This window comes from Papaver somniferum, chromosome 7 (genome assembly GCF_003573695.1).
Source record: "Papaver somniferum cultivar HN1 chromosome 7, ASM357369v1, whole genome shotgun sequence".
Lineage (NCBI taxonomy): Eukaryota > Viridiplantae > Streptophyta > Magnoliopsida > Ranunculales > Papaveraceae > Papaver > Papaver somniferum.
The window spans coordinates 223,189,781-223,202,118 of record NC_039364.1 but is presented as its reverse complement, the minus strand read 5'-3'; the positions used below and the strand labels follow the sequence as shown (position 1 = coordinate 223,202,118).

General features: G+C 34.9%; 1 protein-coding gene across 1 annotated transcript; it reads left to right on the top strand.

Moving 5' to 3' along the window:
* The first annotated feature begins 2,267 nt into the window (after window positions 1-2,267).
* On the top strand, window positions 2,268-6,372 carry LOC113299661 (alpha-galactosidase 1-like). Its single transcript, XM_026548735.1, has 15 exons — window positions 2,268-2,796; window positions 3,497-3,555; window positions 3,886-3,942; window positions 4,116-4,150; window positions 4,250-4,353; window positions 4,508-4,583; window positions 4,691-4,749; window positions 4,837-4,902; window positions 4,988-5,071; window positions 5,168-5,232; window positions 5,319-5,401; window positions 5,502-5,592; window positions 5,690-5,739; window positions 5,821-5,961; window positions 6,073-6,372. The coding sequence occupies exons 1-15, from the start codon at window positions 2,612-2,614 to the stop codon at window positions 6,163-6,165; spliced, it is 1,248 nt and encodes a 415-aa protein (XP_026404520.1). The 5' UTR covers window positions 2,268-2,611; the 3' UTR covers window positions 6,166-6,372.
* The last annotated feature ends 5,966 nt before the right edge of the window (window positions 6,373-12,338 follow it).

The following is a 12,338-nucleotide window of genomic DNA, read 5'->3' as shown; positions in this document are numbered from 1 at the left end:
AAAAGGGTAAAATGACATAATTGTTTTGGATTTATAGTGTACATTTCACCCATACCTAATTTTACTTGTGTCATTCATACTTAGACTATGAAACCCGGGTCCAGATCGTCTGTGCCACTGCTTGGGTGTGCCCTATGTGCCACACCAATAGAAACTGAAGAAAAACACAAATGAAACCCTTCCATAAAGATGACACCTAGCACTATTTAATGTCTCGTTTTATTAAAAACGATTAATGAATAATTAGTTTTAACAAATTTCTAATGTTTTGATTTTACCTTTTTAAACATGATTCCCATTTATTATAAGATTAATCAGAAGAAAAAAACAGAAAATATTTAATGATAAGAAAAGATTTAGAAAATCTTTCTAAACGTGACCAGTTTATCCTAGAGAAATACATTATTCTTTATAAAAATCTTACTCGTCTTCTTTGTTAAAAACATTAATACTTGTGAAATCAATGTCGGGAAGAGAATGTATTAATCAGTGGGATCTTAATCTAATACCAGAAGAAGTAGTTGATCTAGATGATTGGAATGATACATTTTGTTTTTGTTACTGCTGTACTGGATTTCAGTCATTAGACTTTGTATGAAACTTCTTTGTATCTCTTATGTTTTTAGTTTACAAAATTCCATTCATTCTCTTTCCCAATATGGTTTATGCATATTAATGATTTCAAGGGCTAATGCTGGAGACATAGCCTGTTTCTTTCTTATGTATTTCATTTAATAATATTTATTTATTACGTATATTGGGTGGTGCTTGCATGTGAATTGAAGGATTCGGACTGTAAGATGAGATGTAACCTTGTTGATCACTATATGTATTTACATTGTCAACGAAACAACGGAGTTCATACATCGTATCCATGTTTAGGTTACAGAAACTAAATTCATCACCAGCTCGTTGTAAATCCTGCCAGCTGAGATGAACGGTAGGCGTTTGTTTTTATTTTTTGGTTTGTTGCTAAGTTTCTTGACTGCTTAACCATCATCCTAAAAATCCTTATAAAAAAAAAAATAAAAAAAATGATTAATCTTAATAAATGGGAATCACGTTTGAAAAGGTAAGACCAAAAAATTAGGAATTTGTTAAAACTAATTATTCATTAACCGTTTTTAATAAAGGACCAATTACAGAATGGTCATACTTTTTGTAATTCGTTCACAAAATGATCATACATTTGTATTTCGATTACAAAATGGTCACATTTCCATCTAATTTACATTTTTGAATAAAACGGTGTTAACTTTTTCCATAATACCTCCTCCAAAATACCCTCTTCATTTAATAAATTGGTTTTTATGGTGGTGGTGGAAGCTTGACAATCTTCACTAAACCCCAGAGGGGAAGCAATGAACCCTTTGGGTGAATGCGGTTTGACGATCCTGAATGCGTTCTAACGAACCTGAATGCGATGTAACGATATGTAAGCGGCGGCACCACCACTTACAAATAGCACCACCGTCAAAAAAACTATAATGAAGGTAGAATTTGAAGGTATATATGGAAGAATAAATAGGAAGGATAGGTAGGTAATTTCATTATCATATTTAACTGTAAGTCTACCACTTAACTCTCTATCTAACGGAAGTATGACCATTTTGTTAATAGTTTGTAACATCATGACTACTTTGTAAATCAGATCTTAATAGTATGACTGTTTTGCATTTTTTCCTTTAATAAAAGGAAACTTTGAATAATGCTAGGTGTCATCTTTATAGAAGGGTTTCATTCTCTAAGTATGGAGTCCGTAACCATATTAGCCGAACCGTTGTCCATTATAATCATATTTTAACGAATCCTCGGCAATTGACCCAATTTCTCAAAAGAAAAAACAAAAAACAAAGTCTACAAAAGTCTACAAAAGCATTTTGGCAAAATATATCATGTTCCATTATAAAATCGATTTACTTAAATAACATATTTCCGGAGGATGGTTATTTACCTCGAAATAAACCATTAACGGTATGAAAAAAGAGTCAAAAGTGACGAAAAAGAAAAGGACCATAAGAGCACTATTTTATGGTCCAATTTCGATATTATTCGATTCACCACGCTTAGAGAGGCTCCACCACGATAAAACTGTTTGAAGAATTAGAATTTGGAAGTTTCTCGGACCCTATTATTGAGACGATAGGACAATCCTGACTAGCAATAATCAATCATTTCTCACCCTACCTCTAAACAGTTTTAATCATTTAGGAAGAACAATCGAGTGTTAAGATAACAGACGATCTTTTGAAATGGATAAATGCCGTAGCTGCATGAGATTCATCTGGTTAATCAGATTGCTATTCGGCGTTTCCTTTCTATCCAAGTACTATATTACCCTGGTAATGAAGGTATTATCAGAGTGATGTGACAAAGGGTAAAATATGTCATTTTATCTGAAAACATAATCAGTATCACGATTTTAACCACTCCCGTTAAAGCTAAACTACCAATCAATCCCTTTCAAAGCCGTCTTAGATAACGGATATTCCTAGCTAGTCACAGTCTTCATCTTCTACACTTCTCTCTATATAGTACTATAACTAAGTTCATATTGTCTCTCTATTTCTCACTCTTAACACCAGTACTTGTTTCATCTGTTGAGGAAATTATGGGGCAGAGATCTACTGTTTCTAATGTGCACACGTTTCCTGCCGTTCTCTTCTGTTTCACAATATTATCCTCTGCTTGTTTAGTAGTTTCATCATCCAGATTGCCCAAGAATGAATTCGTTGATGCTGAAATCTACAGAAGGAATTTACTGTCTAATGGACTTGGAATGACTCCACCCATGGGGTACGTACAACTTTCGCTGTCTATCTATATGTTTATAATCCCGTTTCGAATTCTCGCCGTTTGTTCGTTTTGGTGATGATATTTCTTCCTTTACCGGTATTTTTGATGAGCATGTCTGTTTGTTTTTCTGCATTTCCATATAGATTCTGCTTTTGGTTGCCGAGCTGGTTAAACACAGAACATCGGCCAATGTTTTTTGGGATACTACTCACTGATTTCTTCAAGATATTTCGTCTCTCTCAAAAAAAAAAAAAAAAAAAGGAAGAAGAAGATGTTTTGTCTCTATGATCTTGATTTGCCTCACCCTCATGAATCACGAGAAATTATATTTGACCCGTAACCTTGCTATGGTAGGTTCATTTGGACCTTAAAAGTTCTGAAACGTGAGGGGAAAATTGAGCGAACAATTTGCAATAATTGAGCTATTTTTTAGTCTTTAAATACTGTATGTGGGTCTTGTGATATAACAGTTTTGACTCATTTGACTGCCACATACCCGCCTGCATGACATCACCCTGGGTAGAATAATCGACTCATTTGTGTGAAAATGTTAAAATTTTCTGATCTCCAAGTGAGTACAACTACGAAGAAGTTATGGAGGAGGATATGCTCAATGTTCTGATCCTACACTTGCACTGTTGACAAAATTTGGCTCTTATTTATATTATTGAATTGGGTTGTTTTCTTTTTTGTACAACAGATGGAACAGTTGGAATCATTTTGCCTGCAAGATTGATGAGAAAATGATCAGAAAAACCGGTAAGCAGTGTGGTGCAGTGGTAGAACCAAATTTTTTAGAATTTGGCTGAGAATGAGTTGCCTCCTTCGAAAGCATACTAGCACATCTGTTTTGGGCACTAGGGACTAACTTATGCGAGGCATCATGACACAAGCCTAAATTCTTGAGCACTGCCCCTATTGTGTTTAGTTTTCTAGCACCTTAAGATGTGCATAGAAATCATACATTATTTTTCCAAGGGTTGAGATTTTAAATATGCCAGATATTTGATCGATATGTGTTGCTTAAATCACTGCCTTTCTCCAATACGGATTTATTCTTCTTTCTTAAAATTTTCGTTTCTGTAACAGCTGATGCACTGGTTTCAACTGGTCTTTCCAAACTGGGATATCATTATGTTAACATAGGTAATACATTGGTACCTTTATACATAATGCAGAACTTCACAGAGAAAACTGTGGAGAGAGTAGTCTTCCGCTCTCTCCATAGAGTTGCGGAAATTCTCTGCTTATACTGATTATTAGCTTCCTAGTGGACATAATGCAGTGTTTTAATGACTTTCATTTTGCTGCTTGATTAGATGATTGTTGGGCTGAGTTAGCCCGGGACGACAAGGTTTCTTTCTTTAACTCTCTCTTTTGATGTGTTTTGCTTGGAGAATTTAATTTTTCTATGTCAATTACGCTTACAACGTGTGTTAAATTACCAATTCAGAATAATCTAGTACCGAAGAAGTCGACTTTCCCTTCAGGGATTAAAGCTCTGGCAGATTATGTTCATAGCAAAGGACTCAAACTGGGAATCTATTCAGATGCAGGGTAAGTACAAAACAAGTGCTTAGTAGTACTTCTGGTTAGTTAAGTTTGCAAACTTCCAAATCCCCACATTGTAAAATGAATCAACGTCTTGATATTTTCTGTTTACTGAGTTCATGTTATTGGTTTTATCTTACACTTTCTGGTTTGTTTATAGGTATCTTACATGTAGTAATACCATGCCAGGATCACTTGGTTACGAAGAACAGGATGCCAAAACCTTTGCTTCATGGGTATTTACGGATGTTGACATCATTCGCCATCGGGTCACGTATAAACTAGTAGTCCTTGTTACTACGTGGGAACTGTGAATTATGACAACTGCTTTTATTATGTGTAGGGAATTGACTATTTGAAGTATGATAACTGCAACAATGACGGTTCCAAACCAACTGTAAGGTAAACAAAATCATCTTTACTTCAATTGCTTCAATAATCCAACTTATTATCAAATGCACGGTTCATTTTATTTTTTCCATTTTGTAGGTATCCGGTAATGACACGAGCTCTAATGAAGGCGGGACGTCCGATATTTTATTCTCTATGTGAATGGTAATTCTCTTCGACCGTGATAATGTGGATTCGTAGTTTCTCATTCGAGCATTTCACATTGACTTGTTGGTTCTTGTTAAAACAGGGGCGATATGCATCCAGCTTTATGGGGTGCTAAGGTAGGAAATAGCTGGAGAACTACTGGTGACATTTCTGATACTTGGGACAGGTACTGACAAGAATCGTTATTATCATCAATAGTTCTTTATTTTCAGTAAATCATCAAATTTCATTCTGTTATATGTTTTCATTTTTCATGGAACAGTATGCTTTCTAGAGCCGACTTCAATGAATTCTACGCAGAATTTGCAAGGCCCGGTGGTTGGAATGGTGCGTGTTTTTTTTTTGTCTATTTCATTCATTTGCACACATTTGATAGAGATTTGAGAATTTTTTGTTTTTGTTTTGTAATGCAGATCCAGACATGCTTGAAGTAGGAAATGGAGGTATGACAAAAGACGAATATGTAGTGCATTTCAGTATATGGGCTATTTCGAAGGTAACCAAACATGAAGCCTAGCTGATTTCTTTATATCATTCTAATGACTTTTTATTCTGCAGTTTTTGCAAACAAAAACTTATTATCGTAACTATTTCAGGCACCTTTGCTCATTGGTTGTGATGTTCGAAATGCAACCAAAGAAACCATGGAAATCATTGGCAACAAGGAGGTTATTGCAGTTAACCAAGGTGCTCATCTTGCATATTGCCGAAATCTTTTAGTGCACTGTGCACAATCGATGGTACTGATATTCGTTAATACGTTTGTTTATTATACGATGAACAGACTCACTTGGGGTTCAGGCAAAGAAGGTTAGAATGGAGGGCGACCTTGAGGTACATTTTCTAAACATAATCTATATTCCGTTCTTACATTAGTACACTGCAAACTGATGTCTTAATTCGTAATCTTTATAGGTCTGGGCTGGACAGCTTTCTGGGTACAGAATGGCTGTTCTTCTAGTTAACAGAAGTGCTAGGCGTTCTTCAATTACTGCCCACTGGGACGATATTGGTATTGCTTCTGGTAGTGTAGTTAAGGCCAGAGATCTTTGGGAGGTAAACTTAAATTTAAATTATATCGCATCATTTTCATTTTAGCGCTAACTTATATGATCAATTTGCTTAGTTATCTAATAATGTATCGACTTTTATTGTTGTTTTACACAGCATGAGACCCTGAAGCAGCGATTTGTAGGAAATCTGACTGCTACCATGAATTCTCACACATGCAAGATGTATGTTTTGACGGCTGTTTGTTGAGTCTAAATGCTGTTGAACTTGAACATCTGGATTTTGTATTCCATTGTGAATTATCTGAATTTGCATTGGATGTGTTGTAACTTTCCTTTGTCTACAACAAATAATATGCTCTACGGCTCAGCACCCGACATCCGTTCTCCTTCCTTGGGCATGGATGTACACTGAACTTCATGTTCGTATTAATAAAAGCATTTACATGTCATTTTACTGGTGGTAATTCAGCTTAAGAAATACACTATATAGGATCAGAGAAATACTCGAATAGAGTCAGAAGACGACACTAATGAGTGCAAATTTGTAAGCAAGTTCTATGTCGCAAACTCCAGCAATAATGGTTCATAACTTCATAACTTTCAGTAAGGAAGCCAAAAAGGATAAAATTCCTAGGAACTTGGGTAGACACTGAACAGCATAATCTCCAGAATTGCAATATGTCGAAAAATTGGATTTCAATAGTAAACAGCTATGCTGCATGCCTAGATGTATTAGTATTACCCATGAAAACTTGCTCAGTTATCTGCTTGAAACATAATTTACCAAGTAACTAGACACTACAAAGGATTGGTTATGGATTACGGTCAACAGACACTTCACAATCATTTGGATTCTGTTACAACATCTAAATAAAAATCGCTGTACCTCTTCCAAAAATTTCACCTAAATTACAACACTCAGCAAAAATTCATGGAGCTAGAAAATAAACTGCAGTTATCTCAAGGTCTTCAATCTTCATGTTTAATGGATAAGTGATCTTACTTTCAAAAGAAATCGACCACTGTCAGGATATAGTCTAGTATAATTAGTTAGGAAATCAAGTGCAGCAAGAAACATTACCTTTGAATTCTATGAGAAAAGCTCATCAATATCCCTAGGCTTTCGAAGTTAATGATAAATAATCAGCATTCTCTTTGAAAGAATGAACTGTGCAAGAAATGTTAATGCAGTGTACTTTGACAGAGAATATGAACATAAGAAAAAAGGAACTAGAAGATACTAAAGACGAAAGCTTTATGCATTGATTTTCTCATATATTTTGGTACACCCCTAAAAATATTAGCACCCCTATTAGTTGTTGTAAATATTTGTTGTAAATATTTTTGATAATTTAAATAGTGTGTGGTACATCTTAAATTTCAAGTCGACTTAACCGTTAGTAATCCTGGAGTCCAGTTTTGTGCACATTCTTTTTCTTTTTAATGGAAAGGGTAATCATATTAAATCAATAAAGATGGAGGATTCATGTATGCTCTTAGATGGACAAGGTCAGACAAAATTTGCGTCATTTTCTCCGCAAAACCCAAACGGCAATGAATTTAAGTGTAATATTTTGATGATATATTCCTTTATAAGACTCTACATTCCTACAAAAAATGAACACAATTGGAGATGTATAAAACGACCGTCTACCCCTTTGAATATCAGCTATTCAAATTTAACGGTCGAAATTAAGATTGGTAGATGGTGAGGTTTGTTATCTCGAATTGCGTTCAGTTTTTATAGGAGTGTAGAGTCTTATAAGAGGAACATATCATCAAAATATTACACTTAAATTCATTGTCGTTTGGATTTTGCGGAGAAAATGACGCAAATCTTGTCTGACCTTGTCCATCTAAGAGTGTCCATGGATCCTACCTCATAATGATGGAAAGATAATACAAAAGGCTATCAATCTCTTTTCATTGTAAACATGTTGCATAAAATAGAAATCTTTTGGACTTGCTGCCACATACTTGTTGAAATATGTTGTAGACTTTTAATACTAGCCTCTTTTTTCCCATTTAATCTGTTGTTGAATTGTGTTTCCTATTGATGAATTTTACCTTTGCTTGTGGAAGATCTGCTAGAATCGAAGTAGTTTTATCAATTATATATTTTTTTCTTGTGAGCCTTTATATCTCCATTAGTTGTTTGCATTTTGTTGTTATAGTCACGCTTGGGAGGATATTTTTAGTTTTAGCAAGTTGTTTGCTATCATCAGAGAATGCGTTTCTGCTTGTAAATCCGAAGAAGCCCAGCTAGATCCTGCCTCAATATGCATGACGAATTCTTGATTTACCGAATATATGAGAAAAGCATATTTCATCGAAAGATCCATCTCTTTGAAAGAAGGATCAATAAATATAATCTAATTTGTATTCCATGTTGACCATGAGGGCTTAATTGTTCTTGGGGCGAAGGACTTTGTGGATTGATGATTTACCACTGAAGGAGAATCTTGCATATGATTTCTAATTTTGCATAACAAAATTTTAGGATTATAATCTATCTTATCAGAAATTACGGAACATCTGTGTTTCCATATAAGCCACAAAATTGTAGCAATATTGCTAGTAAAGTGAGAATATGTTGAAGAAGTTATCCAACTAGCAACCAAATGACTTATGAACTCCATGTTAGATATAGAGAATAAAGACCATATTGCTATGGAGAAAAGGCAATCCGGGAAGACATGAATTTCCGTTTCATATGTTTGGGAGTTACAAAGAGAACACTCTGCAGCTATAACCGAAACATGAGTCGCCAATCTGCTAGATATTGGGAGGGCTCTTTGTATAGAAATAGCTTAATTCTTGGTATAATTGGGATGTTCTGGATTTTTTCCAAGGAAAATCAATATTTTAATTTGGGATTGAGAGTTAAGGAAACTGTAGACATTTTTGACTGAAATGGTACCCGACTGATGATGATTCCACCTGATCATATCTGTTTTGTTGATCTAAGGAGTAATCGCAAGTATTTTTGCTTTGGTCTTCGGAGGAATTTTTTTTTATCTAACTTGGTATTCTCCCATTTTCCTGACTTATTAGTTCACTGAACAACTTTATATGATGGTTTTTGAATGAAAATAGAGTTAGGAATCCAATTATTATTCTATATTTTGGTAAAATTTTCATCCCTTACTTGTCAAAAAAAATTATCTTTAATAAAGATCATGCTTTTTTAATACTGGTAGGACTGGGAAGTTACCTACAATTAACTGCAAGCGCACAGTGTCTATAACATAGATATGGAAAATACAGATCGATCCCACAAGGAGTTGTTATGATGTGAAGCTAAACTTCTAAGTTCTACTATTGCTAATTCAAACACGGGGTATCAAAAGGAGGTTTGTCGATACGACTGGATGATGTTTATGAAACACAAAATAGAAAATTGAGAAATGCAAATGAAAGGTACTAGGGCAGTTGAATCCACCTATTAACCTACACTAAGTCAATTCAGTCTCAATAATGTTCTTGTCCCTTGTAATGGACACCGGTCAAGATGCAAGTATGCCGTTTATCCAGGGAGGTCTCGAATGGAGGGTTTAATGTCAACTAAGGTCACTAACTAATCCCTAGTATTATCTGTCTTCTTACAGTACAACTAATCACAGAACAATTTGATTACTTAGGTAATTAAACCTTTCCTAAGATGGATGGCATAATATCAACTAAGGTAACTAATCCCTAGCATAAGCTGTCTTCTTACAGCACAACTCATCACATATTAGCTTGGTCTCTTAAGCATGAGTTGAAGCACAATATAGGGTTATTCTATCTACCTATGTTGCATAGCAAACAAAGGTGAAAGCAATATACTGTGACACAGTGATTAAACCATTCATATATCATTTTAAGTACAACAAGAACAATATCAGAAATTTGAATCAAACTAGCAATAGATTAAGGGATTCATCTAAACCATAGATATTAAATTAGAACATGATGAAAATACTGAAAACAAACATAAACTACAGCTTGGTGCACCGGCTAATCCAGTCATGCCTTTTACATCACAAACTCTTCTCTATTTATACACAAATTTCTCATCAATCAATTTAATTCGATAATTACAGAATCCTCACTCACCCAAACGCGTATTCTGACAGTTCCCTTCTTCAATTCATCTCTGCAAGCCTAATTTTCCAGCTGTGAAGATAACCCTAATATTATCTCTCTCAATCCTAGCTTCTAGGGTTACTGTTATTGACAAGGGAGAAGATAAGATGGAGAGAGATAGATATTAGAAGTTTTGATTGTTTTTATGGAAGAGGCTGTGAGCAGAGCTGGTCGGGGACATATATTTGGAGGAGGAATTGATGGTTCTGGTGCTGGTACTGTAGAAGAAGGGAAGAAATGTAGAAGATATTTGCTTCTGTCGATTTTGGAGATAAAAATAGAGGATGTTACAGTGTTGGGCGGATGCTTCAGATGTTGATGTACCGTGTGGAGATGTCGTTGGATGTTGAGCAGCTTTTGGGTGTTGAACGGGTGTATCAGATTTGATATCTCGGGTTTGGAAAACGGGTTTGGGTTTTGGGTTCTTTACCAAGCCCATACCTTCTTCAAAGATAATATATCAAGCCCATTGCTAGTGTATCTCTTGCAAGCGGCTTGCGGAATGAGTGCAAGCGGATTGCAGCTGCTCTTTGCGCAACATTTCTTCGGAATTTCTCATTGTCCACCAATTTCTTGCTCTTTTGGCTTCTCAATTCATCCAAGTTTTATTTAGTACCTAAAAACACAAAATTAATTATTCTTGAAAACAATGAAAATACAGAATTTGGGATAATATATGATTTTAAAGCGCAAAAGATGAGTTAAATGCCAATAAAAAGGTGTAGAAATATGCAATATTTGGCACTCATCAAATACTTGTCCAAATCCAACATAATTAGATTATTTATTTTTTTGACTCTTGGAGAGAGTATGAGTTAGAGAAATATTTCGTTTTCGGAAGTTGTGTCGGCTGCCAGTTTTGTTAGCAACGAGATATTAAACTGATGACGATATATTTTTTATTCCAAGTCCACCTTGAGACTTGGGATTACATATGATTCTCCATGTTTTTATGTATCTACCTATTCCTTGGGATTTATCTTTGTTCCACCAGATTTCCTTTCGAATTTGATCTTTGTGATCCAATATGGATTTAGGAACGACAAGGCATTGCATTTGATAGGTGGGGTACGATTGTAGAATTGTCTGGATTAGCACCGCCCTCTCCGCTTGAGAAGGGAGTTTTGAATCCAAATTTGAGGTGAAAAATAGTATTTCCGGAGTAGAGGTTCAAAATTCTCTTTGCGGTTTCTATCAAAGAAAAGCGAGGCTCCTAAATAGTGGTCATTTTTAGTCACCAACGGGACTTTGAGGATTTTCGCTATTATTTTTTCATACTTGGGATAGATTCTTGGGCTAAAACAAATCCCAGTTTTTTGAAGATTTACCATTTTCCCTGTAATTTCTCCGAATTCTAAAATAATATCTAAGAGATTTTTGTACTCTCCCAAATCTTCCCTGATGAAAAGGAAACAGTCGTCCGTGAAAAAGAGATGGGATATCGTGGGAGTTGATTTGTTGATTTTTATACCTGAAATCTTGTTTTGGGATATAACTTTGGAGAGGAGTCTGAAAAGGATTTCCATACAAATAAGGAAAAAATAAGGGAAAAGAAATCACCTTTCCAAGACCCCTAGAGGTGGAGAAGTTGGGTCCTGGAAATCCGTTGAGAAGAATCGAGAAAGATGTTATGGATATGCATTGCATGGTTAAATTTTCCAAAGATTTACCGAACCCGAACGCTTAGAATGCATACTCTATAAAAGGTCATTCAAAATGGTAAAAAAAAGCTCGGAACGTGTTTGGATTATGATTGACTGTAGCAGGTAATTCAATGATGAAAATCTCGGCAGTTGATAAATATCGAAATTTTGGTTATATATGTTATTGTGCATCATAATTTATTATAGATTTAGTTAACGACTTGTTACCACTGCTTCTGACTTTCACAAGTGAATTTAGTCGAATCATTTTTCATCTATGCTTTTGGTGATTTATCTAAATTTCAATGCAAATGTGATATACCGAAAGTATGTTATGAATTACTAGAAACATATTATGGGATAAAAACTCATGAATTCTCACAGTCAGAAACTATTATATCGGTCAATTGATTTTTGACTGTTTTAAATTACTTTTTTTTAAACTCCTTTGCCTGGTTAGATTAATCCAATCTCTATTACCTAAGTAATAAGATTCGGATTTGTAACAATCAAAAATAGATCTTGAAATAACTATTATGTTTTAGCGATCTCATGCAAATAATCAATCGAATAAATCTGATTCTAGTTGGATCCCAGCCGATCAAGGTTTGTGCAACACAAAGATATGAGAAACCAATAAGAAATCTTA

What these genes read in the sequence shown, in the direction of transcription:
- LOC113299661 (XM_026548735.1), top strand. Translation starts at nt 2,612, where the DNA reads ATGGGGCAGAGATCTACTGTTTCTAATGTGCACACGTTTCCTGCCGTT. An exon ending in GAAAATGATCAGAAAAACCG is followed by an intron (nt 3,556 to 3,885) that starts GTAAGCAGTGTG and finishes TTTCTGTAACAG; the next exon opens with CTGATGCACTGGTTTCAACT. An exon ending in GGTTCCAAACCAACTGTAAG is followed by an intron (nt 4,750 to 4,836) that starts GTAAACAAAATC and finishes TCCATTTTGTAG; the next exon opens with GTATCCGGTAATGACACGAG.